The 20519-nt window shown below is 39.7% G+C and overlaps 1 protein-coding gene, 1 long non-coding RNA gene and 2 pseudogenes across 9 annotated transcripts in view; 2 read left to right on the top strand and 2 right to left on the bottom strand.

Moving 5' to 3' along the window:
- Nucleotides 1–20519, bottom strand: part of TANGO6 (transport and golgi organization 6 homolog) — a 180804-nt gene that overhangs the window by 107709 nt on the left and 52576 nt on the right. For all 4 annotated transcript variants that reach the window (XM_082436042.1, XM_082436040.1, XM_082436041.1 and 1 more), the window contains exons 10-12: nucleotides 18824–18956; nucleotides 16890–17081; nucleotides 9536–9670 (exon numbers count right to left, since the gene is read on the bottom strand). In XM_082436042.1, the coding sequence (XP_082292168.1) occupies nucleotides 9536–9670; nucleotides 16890–17081; nucleotides 18824–18956 (460 nt within the window). The remainder of the gene's footprint in view (nucleotides 1–9535; nucleotides 9671–16889; nucleotides 17082–18823; nucleotides 18957–20519) is intronic.
- LOC309648052 overlaps nucleotides 1–20519 on the top strand; it is a 147196-nt gene that overhangs the window by 106956 nt on the left and 19721 nt on the right. The gene's annotated exons all lie outside the window — the stretch shown is intronic.
- Nucleotides 7–9525, bottom strand: LOC309648044 (non-histone chromosomal protein HMG-14 pseudogene; annotated as a pseudogene). Its single transcript has one exon. The product of its transcript is annotated as a non-histone chromosomal protein HMG-14 pseudogene (transcript).
- On the top strand, nucleotides 13877–16193 carry LOC309648048 (guanine nucleotide-binding protein G(I)/G(S)/G(O) subunit gamma-10 pseudogene; annotated as a pseudogene). Its single transcript has one exon. The product of its transcript is annotated as a guanine nucleotide-binding protein G(I)/G(S)/G(O) subunit gamma-10 pseudogene (transcript).

The following is a 20519-nucleotide window of genomic DNA, read 5'->3' as shown; positions in this document are numbered from 1 at the left end:
TACAAAATGAAATGAAAAATGCCAAATCCAAATTAACACAGCGGATGTTAAAATGACCTGAGCACAAGGCAACAGATCCTGAGAAAAAGGGGTAGGAACAAAACCTTGTTCCTGGTGTAATCAGCATATAGCCTGAGTCTGGTACTCTAATACTATGGTTGAATAATTACAGCTAACATTTATTGAATACTTACCTTGTGCAGGTACTTTTCTAAGTTAAAAAACATGTATCAGTAATGCAAATTATTACTCTTTTCTTCCCTCCCCACTCCCCCACATATTATTAGTCTTAATTTTTACAATCTGATGGGCAAAACATGGCTGATTATTTTAATTTGCATTAACCAGACTAACAGTGCTGTTAAGCATTCTTCCATGTTTATTAACTGTCTGCATTTCTTCTTCTGTGAATAGCCTCTTTTCATCCTTTGTACCCACTTACATCTTAGACTGTTTGTCTCTTACAGCTATTCTTACCATAACATATTTTAATACCCAGTCGTATGGTGAAATTCTTTTATATTTTGATTTTTATTGTATTACTGTATTTTTTAATTTCATGTCCCTTTTGCCATAAAAAGATGAGTCAATATTAGCAAAGTACTTAGTGCCTGATACACAGTAAGTGCTATGTGTATGTTTTAAAAATAAATACAATAAACAAAAAATACACATACATGTTCATGGCCCTATGATCTAGTTACTATTATTATTTATATTTTAAATGGGGGGAGGAACTTCCGTGGTGGCACAGTGGTTAAGAATCTGCCTGCCAATGCAGGGGACATGGGTTCAATTCCTGGTCCAGGAAGATCCCACATGCCGCGGAGCAACTAAGCCCATGCTCCACAATTACTAAGCCTCCGCTCTAAAGCCCGCGAGCCACAACTGCTGAGCTCACACGCCACAACTACTGAAGCCCACGTGCCTAGAGCCCGTGCTCCGCAACGAGAAGCTACTGCCATGAGTAGCCCGCGCACTGCAACGAAGAGCAGACCCTGCTCTCCGCAACTAGAGAAAGCCCGCGCGCAGCAACAAAGACCCAACGCAGGAGAGAGAGAGGGAGAAAGGGATGGGTAAACAGGGGAGAAACTGAGGCACAGAACAGTTAGGTAACATGTCTAAGGTCACACAACTAGAAGATGGTAAGATGTGAACTCAACAAGTCTGGCTCCTGCAGGGGGGATGCATTCAATCCCTGGTCCGGGAACAAAGGTCCACATGCCACACAGTGCAGCCAAAAAATAAAAAATAAATTTAAAAAGCATAAAAATATATATACTTGGGAATTCCCTGGCAGTCCATAGGACTCTGAACTTCCATTGCCGTGGGCCCAGGTTCAATCCCTGCCCGGGGAACTAAGATCTTGCAAGCCGCATAGTGCAGCCAAAAAAAAAATAGCAAACAAGTCTGGCTCTAGAGTCCACACTCTTACCTAAACCTTACACAGTCTCACTTGAATGAATAAAGCTCTTCTTATAAAGTGGCTGGTTAGCATACAAGGGAATCGTAGGTCTGGAAGGGACTGAGATGGTAACTGGCAGAAGGGAATTTCTCCTAGAAAACGGGAGTGAAAACTACGCAAGATCTTATTCTCTCCAGAAGCTCTGTTCTAATCATGCCTTACTAGGAAAGGTGCACAAGAGGTCAGTGAAGAAACAAGAATCAGTGGTGATCCTTTTCTGTTTGAGAATACTGGAAAAACTGTCATATGAAGCTTCATGAAGCCCTGATCATTTGAAAACCTTGCATGCCTTAAATCCTTTTTAGAACAAGGCAGGGTATTTATTACTTACTCATTCATGCACTTCATTATCCAACCAACCAATCAATTAACCAACTGTTTTCATAGGACCTATGTAATATTCTCATGTTATACTTCCACAGAATTGTTACTGTTCATTTTCTCTATCACTTTCCTCCCAAGTAAATGAAAACTTGAGGTATATGTCAGGTTTGTACCTGTAGAATTTCACCATAAAAATATGTCACCTAAGAAAAGGGTCAATTTTATCAACAATCTATGTGGAACTGGAAAAGACATTTTAGAATAATTATGCAAGTGTTATCATTATGCTAGACTTCGTTCAATGCCTCTGTAGTATCATGGACCTTTGTTTTTTCTTTAAGCATCTGAAATGGGAATATCTACTTATATCTATAGTGTATGTAAAAAATATGCACATTTTTTTATGTACATATGTATATAAAAGTGTATGTATAAAAGTATCTTCTTTTTCATTTCCTTTTTTTTCTTTCATAATTGAGATTTTACTGGTTGTTTTGAGGATCAGTACACAGACATTTCAATTTGTACACAGTTCTCAACATACATACCAAAAATCTAAACAATCATGTAGTTGTGATTCTTTTCTGAACAGTTACTCCAGTGACTTTCCAGCTTAAAATTTGGACGCAAATTTTCCTTCACAGGATATCAAGTACCAATATCTTCAAATATTGATATGCTGTTACATCGTAAGTCCCACTAATTCACAATTTAATATCATATACACTACATACTCAAATTGTCAATCATTCACAGCACATTAACAGTTACTAGAAGAACTGGACTACTACGACCAAAGATGTTAACAGAGTGCACAAAATTCTGCCGAGGAGAGCCAAGATCAAGGGGTGAATGGTTTGCTTTAGGAAACAATTCTACCAAAAACAACATGGGAAGAGAAGTAATTTAAAGTGTTTAAGACATTAAACGCAAAACTGACTCCAAACTGCCATTTAGTATGCTTTGTACTATAGGATAGAAAAGCTACCCTCCATCTGTGGAATGTTAAGCTGACACCCAAGACAATCAAAGCCTCCCATATTCAATATCCCACTATTTTCTGGTTGTACCAAAAAATAAACAACCAGCAAATGATCTCACCTCTGAAAGAAAAGCATTTACACTTAAAAAATGGGGTGAGGTGGGATTCCCTCCTTTTTATAAATCTTTCTAGAGCTACTAAAAAAGTTGCATTTACAAAATAGTTGATAAAAATATTCCTCTGGATTGTACAAGAAGGGAGACAGGGACCACTGACAGGACCAGGTGTCTGATATTAATCAGACGGCCTCTTTCTCTCCTGCTTCATCAAAAGTTGGGCTCTCCTCGTTTTTAGTTTCTTCATTTTCTGCATGTAAGTCTTCTTTAGTCTCTTGGTCAGCCACTTCAGCCTGTTTTCCCTTTGCTCCCCTTTTCCCTTTTGTTTGCACTTTTTTGTCTGAAGATTTATCCTTTCCTGCCGCCTTTTTTGGCTTCATTTCCACTTTTGCAGGAGTTGGTTTAGCTGACAACCTCGCCAATCTCCTCTTGGGCTCCTCCTTCGCCGCCCCCTCGGCGGCACTGACCTTCCTCTTGGGCATCGTGACACGGGGCGGGAGCGTGCCGGGCACATGCCGGGTGCCTGCGGGCTGCGGCGCGCCTGAGAGCCTTCGCGAAGCTGGGCTGCCTGGCCGCTGCCGCTCCTCCCGCCGCCCCTTCTTTTTCATTTCTGTTACAACAATTTCTTCTTAAAAAGATACAAATAGACCAATGGCACAGAATAGACAGCCCAGAGATAGACCTACACAAATATAGTCAACTAATTTTTTTTTTTTTGAAGGATCTCAAAGATTATTTAGTCTGACCTCAGGACTTCCTTGGTGGTGCAGTGGTTAAGACTCTGCGCTCCCAATGCAGGGGGCCCAGGTTCCATCCCTGGTCCGGGAACTAGATCCCACATGCATGCTGCAACTAAGAGTTGCATGCCACAACTAAGGAGCCTGTGAGCCACAACTAAGGAGCCCAACTCCTGCAACTAAGGAGCCTGCCTGCTGCAACTAAGATCCAGTGCAACCAAATAAATAAATAAATAAAACCTAAAAAAAAAAAAAAAAAGGTTATTTAGTCTGACCTCACCATTTACAGGCAACCCAGAAAGGGAAACTGTTTAGCTCCAGAAACTGAGAAATGGCAGAGCTGGGCGTGACCTCCTGACTCTCATTCCACTGCTCTTTCTCCGACATAGCTAATTTTCCTGATCTCAGACAAGGATGACATTTCTTAGCTAGAGTCTGTTGATGGTTGTTAGAGCAACCGGTGGACAAAGTTAATTATCCAAGGAAATATTCTTTATAGCAGGCTTTATTCTCCTCTCAGCAAATATTGTGCCCAAATGAGTGCTTTCAAGTTGATGGCCCTTGGCACCCTCTTGCCTTCTAATAATTGCTTTATAAATTAATTCCTTATAAATTGCCTTTTGATGCATTGAGTGCCTGGGTAGACGCCGAGCACTGTGCAGAACTTTGCAACAATGAGACGCAATGCCTAAAACTGCAAAGAAGGATGCTTTGGACTGGTCCCCAGGGGACCTGGATTCCAACTCCCTGATCCTGCCACTAACTCCCTGTGCAACCTTGACAGGGTATTTCCATCCTCTGAACCTCAGTTTTCAAATCTGCAAAATAAGGCTGAACTCCTTCCCAATTTCGGTTCTGTGAGATGAACTGGGATTCTGGAATGCCCACCTGACAAGAACAGGAAGTTGCACCCAGATTTATTTTCTTAACTCAGATGTCACTCATAACTCAGATAGTCAACTGACCTTTGACAAAGGAGCAAAGGCAATACAATGGAGAAAAGACCAACTTTTCAGCAAATGGTGCTGGAACAACTGGACATTCACATGCAAAAAAAATGAATCTAGACACAGACCTTACACTATCACAAATGGATCATAGACCTAAATGTAAAATGCAAGACTATAAAATTCCTACAAGATAACATAAGACAGAAAATTTAGATGACCTCAGGTATGGTGATGGCTTTTTTAGGTGAAATACCAAAAAAGTCCATGAAAGAAATAATTGATAAGCTGGACTTCATTAAAATTAAAAACTTCTGCTCTGCAAAAGACAATGTCAAGAGAAAGAGATGACAAGCCACAGACTAGGAGAAAGTATCTGCAAAAGACACGTTTGATTATTGACAATTATCTAAAATATACAAAGAATTCTTGGGACTTCCCTGGTGGCACAGCGGTTAAGAATCCACCTGCCAATGCTGGGGACACAGGTTTGATCCCCAGTCTGGGAAGATCCCACATGCCGCAGAGCAACTGAGCCCGTGCGCCACAACTACTGAGCCTGCGCTCTAGAGCCCGCGAGCCACAACTATTGAGCCCACGTGACACAACTACTGAAGCCTGCACGCCTGGAGCCCATGCTCTGCAACAAGAGAAGCCCCTGCAATGAGAAGCCCACACACTGCAACGAACAGTAGCCCCCGCTCGCCGCAACTAGAAAAGATCAGTGGTTGCCAGAGGTTAGGGGGAGGGAGGGATGAATAGGCAGAGGATTTTGGGGTTAGTGCAACTATTAGGTACAGCACTATAATGGTTGATACCTGTCATTATACATTTGTCAAAACCCATAGTGCACAGCACCAAGAGTGAACCCTAATGTAAACCACAGACTGTAGGTGATGATGATGTGTCAATGTAGGTTCATGGATTCTACAAATGTACCACTCTGGGGCTGGATGTTGACAGTGGGAGAGGCTGTGCGTGTGTGGGGGCAGGGAGTGTGTAAGAAATCTCTGTACCTCTTGCTCCATTTTGCGGTGCACCTAAAACTGCTCTAAAATATAAAGTCTATTTTTAAAAAAACCCAACCATCTTTTCTCCCTGTTTTCAAACTTCTTAGTCATTGTGGGATTCACCTTATTCAACTAGGTAACTTCTCTAATCACCATGGGCAGGTAGGTGGATTCTGAGTCTAATAGTTTCTAAGGCAATGAAAGTTATGTATTCCTTCAGCTTCATAAGCCTACAGATTTCCCACTGTAAGAATAATCAGGGAAATCTAAGACTACAGGTGCCAACTATTTGTTTATAAATGTTCAAAAAAAATTTCTGAGGTATAAAGTAATATTCACTTAACTGGCAGATGACAAAACTGAAGCACTAAGTATTAATTATTTTTCAAGGGTCACCAAGGACCACTATCAAAATTGAGAAGTGACCATAAAGCCCTCATTGCTCCTCCTGTCACTGCTTGTCAGCACAGATCTCACATCCAGACCTCAGAATTCTGTGTAAAAGCCCCGAGGCCTGAAGGAGCAACCCACAAGTGAGTGACAGATTCCTTTATCTGGCTGCCTCGCTCCCAGAGTTCCTGGAATGCTTCAGGAACAGAATGAGCAGTGTTATGTCAGCTCACATCTGTGATTTCTTTCAGGGTGTCAGGAGTGGAACAGTTAGATGGTGAGTTGTTATAAATTTCTGCAAGTTCTCAAATTTAAAAACTGGGAGTTGGGGCTTCCCTGGTGGCGCAGTGGTTGAGAATCCGCCTGCCGATGCAGGGGACACGGGTTTGAGCCCTGGTCTGGGAAGATCCCACATGCTGCGGAGCAACTAAGCCCACGAGCCACAACTACTGAGCCCGCGTGCCACAGCTACTAAAGCCCGAGCACCTACAGCCCACGCTCCGCGACAAGAGGAGCCACCACAATGAGAAGCCCATGCACTGCAACAAAGAGTAGCCCGCCCTCGCGGCAACTAGAGAAAGCCTGTGCGCAGCAACGAAGACCTAACGCAGCCAAAAATAAATAAATTAAAAAAAACAAAAACAAAAACAAAAAAACCTGGGAGTTGGACCAGCTGGGTGGTGGGAGAGAGTGTGTCTTCGCAGGGAAGCAGAGGAGAACTCGGGTGACAGCCAGAGGAGGGCATGTGTACACTGAAAAAGCCCCACATGAGACTTTACAAAGCTTCCCTGCGGAGGCATACACACCCTCATTCTGCCTTACCCTGCTGCAGTGAGAATCACTATTTTGGAAGAATCCAAGAGTCTCTTCCAGCAATAAAATGCTGACCTAAAAATTCCTAATTCTGAAAAACATTTACATTTATTTTGTGTTCTCCCTTCTGTATATCACCTATGTTTCTTCAGATATTTAGCTGAGCAGCTTGTATGTCTGGGTCCTTATATACAATGTCACTGAATTTATTTTACAAGTGGTACTTTTACTTTCGTTTGAAGTCAGCACGTAGTATGCTCTGTTTTATAATGAGCCATATATAAAGATACAAGATATAGAAATATAAATCTTTTTTTAAAATTAAGAATTCATCAGATTAATCACAACCACTAGAAGGTAAACTCCATGAGGGAAAAGAGACACTTGATAAATAGTTCTTGAATGAGTTCATTCTATGATACTCTCAGAAAAAGTGGCATGAGATCTCAAGATCTGTGTTCAAAGTCCCAGCCCCACCAAGATCAGGTCTGTTCCACGCAGCAGTGCTTCAGAGGACACTATGGGCCCTGGAACATCATGCAGAAACTGCTTCCTGAGTGGACAGGCAAGTTACCAACATCATACTTTTACTGGTGACCGATCCTGACATTTAGAAAATAAGTTTGGAAATATGGTTGTCTAGTTAGCAGTCTTAAACCTACACTTTCTCCAAATCAACTCCTCTTCCTAGACACTAGTTCTAATAATCATCTTAATTACCTAAATTAGAAAGGAAAGAAAGAAGCGTTCAAATTCTGTTAGATCCTGTTTCATTAGTTAAAACAATGAATCCTAATCAGGGATAGGTATTGAATACAATGTAATCTTCTAGACTCTGAAGCAACAACCTAGCCAATGATCATCTGAAAACATAATTCAGAATTGTGACTTTTTTTTTAATACCAAGACAGAAAACCTAGCATTACTATAGAAGCCACTTATAAATCCTTGAATCAAATGGAAAAAAATTTAATAGATCTAGGGCAAAAGTATAGGAGTGACGTGTTTATGTTCACTTTAAGTGCCAAGTCAGAGGAATCAAGATATAATCAGTGAGTCAGGATGGCTCATGGAAGGGCAGGGACAGGTAAAGGATGTACATTTGCATCAGTCAGGTGAGTCTCTGTTAGAATATGAGTAATTTACATAGCCAGCCCCCCAACAATGGGCTTCTCGAATAGGAAATGGAGATTTCTGTGTTCTATTTTCCGTTTGGGATATGGTCTGAATTTCTAAGTGTTAAATAAGAAAAAAGAAAAGCAGAAAAAAAAAAAAAAGCACACTCTCAACTATGGAAATAAAGACTATTCAAATCAATATTCTACCAGAAAAACACAAATCAATCAGGTCAACTAAATCCAATAACAGTACAACTTAAGAAAAACTATTCCATTGGGGAACTTCTCCTTGACAGTTCTAACAGCAGGACTATAATATGACCCTAGCAACTGAACCAACAATGTTTTTTTCAAACTACATGGGAAATATAAAATTAGGAGTGCTAAGTAAATCTACCAAGAAATGGGTTTCACAACAGGCCCCAATAAAATTTCTTTTCTTCTTAAGGACAGGCTAGAGAGAGTCAAATTCTAATACACCAAGCATCAGTATCAGATTTTAATCCTCAAACGCAAAAATCCATTCCCAGAGGGTTTCCCTACTCATTGCTAAGAGTTATGTCCAGTTTGACTTCAGGTCAGATTTCATAATACTTGCACTAAACCTATTCTGCTTTCTTGCAGTGTTCTAACCTAATGTGGTATGTCACACACACATATGTGCCTACCTTTCCACCTTATTCTGACCCCTGGTCTCTACAACTCAGCTACTCAGGCCTTCTATCAGTGTCTTAAGTATACCAAGCTCTTTCCTGCTTCCCAGCCCTCATACATGATGTTTCTTTAATTGGGAGAGTTTCCTCCGTCTGCACTGTACACACCCCCAAACTCCTATGCAACAAGTCTTAGCTTAGACTTATATGTGTGTCCTCAGTGGAAACCTTCCCAGCCTAGGTTAGATGTTATGTTCTCTTGGTACCCTCCACTTCTCGTTTGAGGTATTTCATTCAATTCTAAGTATATTTTTTGAAATAGTTATTTAATGTCTGACTCCCTCACTGGCTTTGAGTTTCATGAAGGTAGGGACCATGTCTATTTGTCCACTGCTCTATTCCCAGCACCTTAGCTCAGTATGTGGCATATAACAAGTAGGCAATAAATATTTTTTGAGTGAATAAATTTAAAAATTATAAATTATGTAAAAGATACATGCACTAGAAACAAAGCTTTAACATGCTACATGATATGAGTTGAACAATGGATCCTGTGCTAAAATGGAACTATTCAAAACATGGACTCCTAAGCAACCAGCAGGTTACAAAGGTTCTCCCCTGACTACAGCAGTAGGGACAAGGGCTGAGCTTTGGAGAGCCACTACAGTGAGGGCCAGAGAATCTAGCGTTCACCACAGATGCAAAACACTGTGCCAGGTATTTCCAAATCCAGCTCGTGCCAGGTCAGAAAGGGCCCTGCCATGCTGATGGGGAAGTCTACCCAGGTAACAAGGTAGAAGTGTTACAGTTTTCTTGTCCTCCACTTTGGAGAGAATCCTTATTAACAACCTGACTTGTTTATCCCGGTTTTCCTGTGTGCAATATCCATTCTGATTTCTCACAAGGGTATGAAAGGGAAGCAACAGATTTTTCTCTTCTCTTCTCCCTCCGTTCAAGTTTGGCTCACGTCTGCAACTCACCTGAATGGCTCCTCCCAGCATGACGGCCACCAGCCCCATGGACATGCTCAGTGTCTGTGATTCCACAGTGCTCTCTGCCTGGTGGGCCAAGCTTGCACATGCTCGCTGCAGGGTTGCTGCTACAAAGTCCACAACCTACCACAGAAATGGAATTTAGAATCAGCAAGGAGTAAGGAAAAAAAATCTCAAAATTCTCTTTACATCTTACGTCTACCTCCTCATCTTTTTCCTCATCAACATCACGATAGCAAGAAGCTTCAAGAACAACTGCTACGATGTAGCAGGCATGGTGCTCAGTGTTTTACATGCACAAGTTCACTTAGGTCTCATATCAACTTTAGGATGTACTCTTGTCCTCATTTTCAGATGAAGAATCTTAGGCTTAAAGAGGCGATCTGCTCAAGGCCATACAGTCAATAAATGAGAAAGCCCATTTATACTCTCTCAGATCTTTTAATATACCAATCCACCTTCCTTTACTTTTCATGAATTTTGCCAGGAAATTAAAATGAAAAATGATTTGTTACTTTCTGACCATCTTAGAGTGTCCTAGATCTGCTTCTCCTAATGAGCATTCCTCTTCAATGATTCCTTCCCCCCGTTTTGACAGTCTAGTTCTAGTAAGCAAAGAAAGGGGGAAGAGGCATTAATTTTATTTAGAATTCAGTGTCCTCAAACAATCTACACAAACAATCCAGAGTCATTTTTTAAAGTATCCAATAGTTTTAAAGGATTAAGATTATTCATATATAAGATTTTACATAGCATTTGGCTAACAACTAAGCCTTAAATGGAATTAATTTGGTCGGCACCATTTTAACTGGGCTTGGATTAATCATCTTAAGTAGAAACACATTTGAATAAAAGACAGCCTACACATACCCATACATGCACACGCACACACGTGCACACACTCACATGCACATTTAGGATTAATGGCTCAAAAGGGAAAAATCACTTTGAAAATGGGATGCAAGCTTGCATGTTTAACTCTCTGGGCAAATCACATGCTAGCTAGAATCTTTATTGCAGGCTCAAAGTCAGGAGAATGGCTTGTTAACACTTGTCTTTTGGAGCAAGGCAGGAAACTAGAAAGGTTATTAAAAGTTCCACTTACTATAATGAACCATGCTGGTTATGGCAATTTTCAACACCCTCTCTAGCCTAAGAATTTATTGATTACTAGAAGTTAAGGACATTGGCTTTTCCCAGAGAAACTGGCGGATCTACCATCTTGGGCCACCTATTTTGCCTCCAAAGAGTTTTCTAAAGCACTCCTTGATTATAGGAAGCTTCTATTTCACACAAATATACTGTTAAATTGCTGGAACAGAACACTATCTAGCCTTCCAACTTTTTCTAAATTCCTCTTCTCTATCTATCTATTTAACATTGCTAAACAAGTAGTATGATCCTATTTTTGTTAAGAAAGAAACTTTCAGTTTGTATGTGTAATAAAAAACCTGGGAGCTGTTAACTGGTGTTGACAGCCAGCTGTAATTGTCATTTATGAAGTACCCTTTCCCCCAAACCTTGTAACAACGAAACCTCTAACCCATTTGGACAACAGCTCCTCCCCTACTATTCATTTCCTGTGATTTTATGGGGCTGCCAGCCACAAGGAAAGGTATGTGACTGATGGTCTGTCCTAGAATTTATGTATATTGAGGAGACAATGGGAGACACTTTTACTTTTTACTTAAAATTTTTTATAAAGCTACATAATTCTAAAAGCCAAATATTCCTGAAAGTTTATAATGAAAAATGGCAGTGCCCTACCCCATTTCTCCCCACCTGATTCTGATTCTAGAGGCAACCAGTTTTAATTATTTAGCTATTTAATTTAGTGATAACATTAAGCAGTTACTATTTACCAGGTACTGCTCTGAACATATTACAGGTATTTACTCATTTAATTGTCACTATAATCCTATGGGGATGTGCAAACCTGCTGCCAACACTCTGGCAACTGAGTGCAAGGGAGCTGAGGCCTTACTGCTGAGTCTGCAGGCATCGGCTTAATCCTCCCGTTCTGCAGTATGCTACTACCACCCAAGTTCAGAGTCTTTGGGTTCAACCTCTCTAAAGAATAAACCTCCAGTCTTCTGCTGCGGAAGGGAGGTAGTTGTACAAAGTTAAGGAAGGAGTCAAAGGGTTTACTGACTCTTGTGGAGCCTTTCAACCTGGTTTAAGCTCTAAATTCAGCTCCATCTTTAGAGCTTATCTGGTGCCCCGAGTCCTTCTAGGGTTCGGCAAGGAGAAGTGACTTGCTTCTTTTTTTTCATTTCAAAAAAATTTTAACAGCTCTATTGAGGCATAGTACTTTGCTTCCTGACTTCCTCCATGCAGGCACTTAGCTTTCCATTTTCTGAAGTTGCTGAATCAGCTACTACTTTCCAGTTTCCAAACATTGGTATTCTCTTCTCTAATGTGTCTCCTCTCCTGCTCTGTTGGTCCCTGTGGTTTCCAGAGGGAACAGATAAACACTTTTGTTCAATATACCATCTTTAATCAGAAGTCCCTACTTTTTTAAAATTTGTACTTCTGTGTTGCTTAAATGTTTTTACAATGAGCACGTGTTTCTTATGTTAAAAAATTTTATCATATGAAAAAGACCACAGCACGTAGAACCCCTTCTATTCTGCCAATTACAGTGATCCAGTTACAGAAGGGTGCAGACAGTGGCAGTTTCCTGAAAGACCAGGAAAAATCGTGCTCATTCCACTCCATATACACTGGCGCCTTGCTGATCCCTCCACACTCCAGGCATGCTCCCTCTCATCTGGAACACTCTTCCCCTAAGTATCTCAATAGCTCCCTCCTTCCCTGCTTCAGATCTTTGCTCAAAAGTCACTTTCTCGGTGAGGTTCTCCATGACCACCCTGTTTACCTTACCACACTCCCTTTATCATCCCCTTACCTTGCTTGATTTTTCTCTCTGGTACCTATCACCGTCTAACGCCCTCTGTGTTTCTGCCTACTTGTTTACCATCTCTCTCTCCCTCTATGTAAATGTAAGCTCCATGAGAGCACAGATATGCGTCTGTTTTGTTCACTGCCGTGTCTCTGATACCCAGAAGAGCATGTAGCACATAGTAGGCTCTCAATACACATTTGCGAAATGCAGGAACTTGGGAATTGGAACAGGGCTCTGCATCAGTACAGACCGTTCCACGCCTCATTCCTCTCTGCATCGTCTCATATACTAATATGCCATCTGCCAACACACTTTATTGAATTTTTAATCTCTCACCCATGAATACTTCTATATGCATTTCTAACAAATAAGAAGATTTGTTTTTTATATAACTACCATACTACGACTACACTCAATAAAAATTCCTTATATCTTCTAATACCTGGTCCATGACTGTCGCAAAAATGTCTTCATACAATTGGCTTGTTTGAATCAAGATCCACACACTGCATTTCGTTGATATGACTCAAGTCCCCAACAGTCCTGCTCCTCTTTAATGTCATTTCTTTGATGAAGAAGCTGGGTCATTTGTACTATGGAATTTCCCACATTATGGATTTGGCTAATTGTTTCCTCATGGCACTTAATTTGCTCCTCTATCCTGAGTTTCCCTGATCAGATTTAGGTTCACATTTTGGGGGGTTTGTTTTGTATTGTTTGGGGGTTTTGAGGGGAAGAACCCTTCCCAGGTGATGTGGCATACTTCCTATGGCATTACATGAGGAGGCACATAATAATGTCTGCTTCTCACGGTGATGTTAAGATTAACTGGTCCAAAATAAAAAAAACTTTTTTTAAATGAAAAAGGATTAACTGGTCCAGGCTGAAATATTCAGGTTGACATTACTGATATTTGCATTAACCCTGAAATCCACCAAAAATAAAATGTATAGACAAATGGAAACATAGATAAATATGTGATAAAGCATGTATAATAAAATGTTAATTGTAAAAACTAGGTAGTGGGTATACAGGTACTCACTATAAAATTCTTTCAAATTTGAAAGTTTTTGTAATAAAATGCTGGAAGAAGAAAGGAACAGTTGGTTTGGGTGCCAAATGGCCTAATACATTCATTACAAAGTACCCCTAATGGTTTTAGCAACATTGATGATTGTTACCTAGATCCATTTTGTTATTAGGGGATTGCAAAATACAATTTTCTAGTTCTCTTTTTGAGTTTTTCAGCTGTGGTTCTTATACAAAGAAAAAATTTTCTTCATTGACTAGTTACACGGGAAAGATAAATGCTTTATTCATTCCCTTCATTTATCAATTTACAAAACAGTGAACTCATGCCTCAGCAACCTCAAACATGTCCTACAAGAGATTTGTGGGGGGGTGGGGGGGTACTTGACGTGTTTTAATCCACTGCAGGTATTATTCTTTGTAATGCTCAAATTGTCCTACCTGTGGTCAACAGGAGCCCCTCCAAGGTGGCTCCTGAATGCCACTGACATGAGCCCATTAACCTCGGATTGCTTCAAGATGCCCTGAGGCTTACAGTACAATTCCCGCCCTAGACCCGAATGAACCTTTAATCCAATGAGTTTTGTGTTCTTTTCGTAGGAGATGGTATTCAGAAACTATAATCTGGTACTGGGGACAGTTATTGCTACTGGATTGTCATTGCTGCTTGGCATTGACAGTGGACTGAGCTAGAAAACACCTGCTTTTTAAAAAGAGAAAAATAAATTATGAGTTCATATAAACACTTCCAGTTAGAACTTAATATTATAGGAGTTTTACTCAAGTTCTTTAATTTTATGTTTATAACTCTCTTTCTTATGCTGAAAATCTTGTTTCCTAATTATGTTAACAAAATAACTTATTTATTACTTATAACATATCCATATACGTGTGTATTTCAAAATAATATACCAAAATTATCACTAGCAGTAAGACTACCAAATGCAGTTCAATGATTTTTTTGTGTGTTTCTTTTTGTCCTGATATGTTTTAACCTCAGCTGACGATAATTTAATGGGACAAATCACTTTTGTATCAGCCTAACACCACTGTTCCTTAATTAGGAGTAAAAGAAGGTAAGTGGGAAGGCTTAAGTCATATCAGTTTTTAGACCATTTTCCTTTCCAACTAGCATCCTGAGACAAAAACATAAAGTCTGGATGAAAAAGTCTTTAGGGAACTGATATAAACACAGGAGAAACAAATCACCCTACTAAATAATATGGGGTCAGTGAACTGAAGGAATAAGAGGCCAGGAAAGAAATAATGAGCATAATTCTCATTAAACAGGCACGGTAAGTCAGAGCTGACAGGCAGCTGCAAATTTTCTCAGCGGGAGCTGTAGTGAAATGCTGCTTAGCAACACCGGAAGGCAGATGACAATGACGATGATACAAAGAGCTGGAGAGTCAGATTTAAGCGTGACAATCATACCATGTTACAATTGACTATTCACCAACCGAGCAACAACTAACTGTGGTAAAGTGGTAAAATATGATGACTACACTACCTATGCTTTAGTACTTTTATTTCCTATTTTTTAAAAAAGCTGGTAAAAATAATGTCTGAGCCATTAAATTCAGGCACTGATTCACATAGTTACTCTACTCTGAAAGCATTAAAAAAAAAAAATCTGGGGGCCAGCGTGAGCGCCCTGCAGCGCCTGGTGGAGCAGCTCAAGCTGGAGGCCGGCGTGGAGAGGATCAAGGTCTCTCAGGCGGCTGCAGAGCTTCAACAGTACTGCATGCAGAATGCCTGCAAGGAAGCCCTGCTGGTAGGTGTTCCAGCCAGAAGCAACCCCTTTCGGGAGCCCAGATCCTGTGCTTTACTCTGAAGACTGTAGGGAAGAAGTCCGCTGAGGAATTCTTTCAAGCACCAAGTGATGAATGACTGCCTCCAAATCTCAAGAACACACTTCTCCAGCCAAATGACTTTTAGATATTTCACAGGACCTTTCCTGTGGCCTGGTCCTTCAGCCAAAATTCTACAGAAATTTATAAGTTTCTACTCAAGGAAACTGGGTGAAGGAGTAGATTTGAAATAATAATGGCCTGGTTCTTTGCTGAAGTGCTTTATACTTAAACAAAAACCTTACCACCAAATATACCAAAATACACCTCTTTCATTAAGTGAATTACTAGTGTTTCTATACCTGGAATGTTACGTATGTTTTATTTACTAGATGTTTACATTTTGGGAAGGAAAACAGTATTGTTTGTTAAAAAAAATTAAATATTTGTAATTTGTTGTTTCCGACTAAGATTTTTATACCATAACAAAATTTGTTCTTTTCTCATGAATTTATAATTTCTAAATGAAGACAAGCAAGTATAAAATTGGGGGAAGAATGGGCTTTATTAATCAAATGATATCTTGACTTTTCTAAATAAGATTGTTTTATTTTTAACACTAAACATGGGAGCTGTTTCTTAGCAAACTTGTTTGAAAGGATTAATGTTGTATTGTGTATTAGATTGCCCCATCCTGTATATGAAGCAGATTTGATCTTTGTCTTCTTAAGTTCCTCTACTTTATAATGGTGGTTTTACTTAAAAAAAATACTAAATTATTTCATGTCTTTAAAACAATGTTTAAATGTGATCTACAGAATATTACAAATGATTAAAAAAAAAAGTGATGTGAAAATATTACAACCTAAATGAATACTCAATGTCACAAATGTTTTACTTTGATGATGTGCCTTTGATTTAATTTGGGACACTTAAAAGAATACTTTGTGCTTGTTATAACCTTTGAAGAGCTTGGAAATAAAATTTCTGCTAATGACAGAAAAAAAAAAATCTGAAAACTTCACAGGCAAAACAAAACAAAACAAAACAAACACTCAAAAAACACTTCACAGGCTGTTGTGGAGATAAGCTGTGAGTTAGAGGACCTATACAATTCAAGGTGATCTTATCATTAGTGATTTTTTTTTCAAATTTGAGTTTAATCATTCTCAACTTTTAATGCACATTAGAATCATCCACGGAGCTTAAAAAAATACATATGCCCAGGCTCTAATGCAGATATGCTGAATCAGAATCTCTAAAAGTGGGCTAGGCATCAATATCAGGAAAAAGATCCCAGACAATTTTATTTGCACCAAAAGTTGAAAACCACCGTGATATATAAATATTTTAAATAATTCTCAGTTTTATGTGCATGAGAATCACCTCAGGAGCTTGTTAAACATGCTGATTCCCAGGACCTATGAAAGCACTGATTCTCTTAGCCTGGTGTGGGCTCAGTAATTTACGTTTAACCTGAATTCCAGGTAACACTGATGCAGGTGTCATCAAACCACACTCTGAGTAACATTTCTTTGAACATTTGGGGGAAAGAATGAAAGAAACTGAAATAGACAAATACCACCAGGCTGGGAACCGGCACGTGGCCGTCACTGACCTGAGTGATGTTTGTGAATATCTGCTCAGACATTCTCTCACACAGAACAGCCGTGAGCTGGAGGACCAGCAGCTTCCGCTCCGGACCTTCCACAAGAAGAGTCTGGTGCTGCTCTAATTCCAAGAGGCTTTCGCTGGAGAATGGCTTTGTTTTTAACTCTGCTTCATTTTCCACAGCCATGTGAGTCAACTCCTATCAGTGTGGGAGAAAAGAAAAAGAGAAGAAAAATCCTGTAGAACTAAGGATTTCAGAAACAGCTAGAAAACTCTGTTTGAAATGTGGATATAGAGAACCAGTCTGTTTTCATTACAGCATTAAGTACAATAGCCAAAAACTGGAGACAACTTAAATGTACAGCAATAAGCATAAATTGTGATGTATTTATTATATTGCAGCAGTTGAGATAAATGAACTAGATCTATATGGATATCAATATAGAGGGATCTCAAAAACACAGTTGAATGGAAGATGTAAGTTGCAGAATAATACATATATCATGATACCAAGTATACGAAAATTTTAAACTTCATAATAAAAAACATACATACACACAAAGAACTAGTTTGACAGATTACTTACTTTATCACTATTTTTATGATCTCTACCACTAGCTTCCCTTGAACTGAGGTCATATAACACTTCCAAACCTTTTTTAGAGACTATTAGATGCTTTCAGCACCACACCTCTTTTTCCCTAAGATATTTAGAACTAAACTTCTACTAATAGATAATTCATTACTGTGGGTTTTGTAAGCTTTTCCTTAGCTTTCACACTGTAAATTTCCTTGGGAAAGGAAAACTTTAGGTTCCTTAAGAATTAATGCTTTACCATAGTAACTGACAGTTTAGAGCAGTGGTCCTCAACTGTTTCTGGGCAATTTTGCTCCCCAGGGGGCTCATAGCAATATCTAGGGACATTTTTGGTTGTCATAATTGGGAGGTGACACAGACATCTAGTGAGTAGAGGTCAGGGATGCTGCTAAACTTGCTACAAAGTACAGGAAGCCCCCACCCCAAGAAAAAATTATCCAGGCCAACACGTCAATAGTACAAAGGCAGAAGAACCTTGGTTTAGAGCAAAGCCCTCTGACTTTTTGTTTTTTAAACAAATTTTAAAGAAATTATCCAATTAAGAGGGTATTTTCTTGGAATGTTATTTACAGTGAACGGCTGGGCAGGGGGATGAATGTGAACATGGGAGGTGAGAAACATCGAAAAAGTATCACCCACTTCAATTCTAGGAACGTTAGCCCTGATTCCCTCCTTGCATTCTCCCACACCTACACCAACCTTAAACTCCACAGACATTCTCTTAGAGTTGACACTTTATTTAGGGAAAATACTAAAGAAGGCAGAGATGGACAGGGAATCAGAGATACCGGCTTATGGTCGCTAGCAGTACAAACAAGGAGTAACAGTACGGGGCCTAAGTTACTGTCGGAGGTTAGGGCAAAAGGAAGCACAACCACCAGGCTAAGAAACAAACCCGGAAAAGGTTTCAAGTGGCTACAAAATGAAATGAGAGAGGCAGAACTGATAAATCTCCTTTGCAAATACCTGACAAAACAATTGTCAGAAAGGATAAGGGATTACTCTATAGCTGTAAAACCTACTATTAACTTCAAAAGAGTTCTTACTGTCAACAAAGAGCAAAGATTAACCCTTTAATAGATCAACAGCTCTGCTCTGGTCATCTCTAAAATTTCAGTGCAGATTATCTTGGAAAGTAGTTCAATCATATGTGTACTGCTGAAGGTAAATTTCTTTTTGACCAAACCAAAGGCTACTAAAAAATAAATTACCCTTATGTCCTCTATTTCTCCTAAATTAAGACCTAATTTTAGGACCTAAAATTATGACTGCCTTGAAAATTCAAAGGGGCTCCTGGTACTACCCTAGAATAAAGCTGACCATGAACTATACATAGTTCTTACCTTCAAGCAGAAGATGAAGAAGTCTCCTGCCAAACCACATTCCTGGCAGTGCGACAGCAAGTCCCCAAGGTGCTCTACCTGGCACTGCTCTGAGGACACCTTCTGGTATAGGGCTTCATCTTCATCTTCATCACTGCAATGCAGGGTAAGATTTATCACCCAGAGAAACTATTTTTTTGGAAACCCCATTAATAATCTTCTAAAGTAACATGTTATTTCCATACAGTAAATCATTATAAAGAGCTCAAAAATTTGTTTAAATTATTTTCCTGTTTCTCCATGCTGAAAAGGTATTTATTCTCAGAAGCTAGGCTATCATGTCCTACATAGTCATTTGCTCAAATGGGGAAGATTCATTTTAAGATGGATGTTGAAGAATTACTATTATTTCAATAAGTTGCAAAAGCAAGGAGGAATTAAAGTATAGGTTTATGCAGATATTCTGGTTCCTGAAGAAAAGAAGAGAAAGAGAAGGCTGAAAAGCAAGGGCAGATCAGAGAGCCTTGGATGCCATTCAAAGGAACTTGGACCTTTTTTCAATGAGCCACTAAGGGTTATGGGCAGTGGAAAAAGACATGATCTTCATAGGAAAAGATTCAGTCAATCTCAGTGAACCAATTGTTGAGTTATGAAAATGCATAAAGGCGCAGAAAACAGAGGAGGCCAAATTTCCAAGTAATAAAATGTGGCTAAGTTATCAAAAATGGTGCCATGATTTCTGCAAAAAGTTTCAAGAAAATTCTCATGAGGTAATAAGGCTTCTAGCTTTCATTCATCGGATAAGTGAAAAAGCCAATATACAGTATTCTTATACTGTATCACGTAAATAAATAAGAAGGTACAGAAGATACACTAGAAAACAAAACACTAAAATAATGTAAACAGTGATTAGGATACTGGTTGATTTTTGTTTTCCTCTTTATGCTTTTTTGTATTATACAAAGAACATGTATTACTTTTGTGATGAAAGAATAAAATTTCTGGGACTTCCCTGGCAGCGCAGTGGTTAAGAATCTGCCTGCCAATGCCGGGGATACAGGTTCGATCCCTGGTCCGGGAAGATCCCACATGCTGCGGAGCAACTAAGCCCGTGCGCCACAACTACTGAGCCCATGTGCCGCAACTACTGAAGCCCGCACGCCTAGAGCCCGTGCTCCGCAACAAGAGAAGCCACCACAATAAGAAGCCCGTGCACTGCAACAGAGTAGCCCCCGCTTGCCACGACTAGAGAAAGCCTGCGCGCAGCAACGAAGACCCAACACAACCAAAAATAAATAAAATAAAGTGGTTAATTAAAAAAAAAAAAAGAGGGTTTCCCTGGTGGCGCAGTGGTTGGGAATCCGCCTGCCATTGCAGGGGACATGGGTTCAATCCCTGGTCTGGGAAGATCCCACATGCCACGGAGCAGCTAGGCCTCTGCGCCACAACTACTGAGCCTGCGCTCTAGAGCCCATGCTCGGCAACGGGAGAAGCCACTGCAACGAGAAGCCCGCGCGACGCGATGAAGAGCGGCCCCGCCTCACTGCAACTAGAGAAAGCCCGCACGCAGCAACAAACACCCAACACAGCCAAAAATAAATAAAAATAAAATAAATAAATTTATTTTTAAAAAAAAAGAATAAAATTTCTTTCAGATTAAATTGAGAAAAAAATGACAGATGCTGCTTCATTTCATTGAAAATACAATTATTGCAGT

This window comes from Balaenoptera physalus (genome assembly GCF_965194825.1).
Source record: "Balaenoptera physalus genome assembly, chromosome: 19".
NCBI lineage: Eukaryota > Metazoa > Chordata > Mammalia > Artiodactyla > Balaenopteridae > Balaenoptera > Balaenoptera physalus.
Note: the sequence above shows the minus strand (reverse complement) of the source record. Positions and strands in the feature narration are given on the sequence as shown.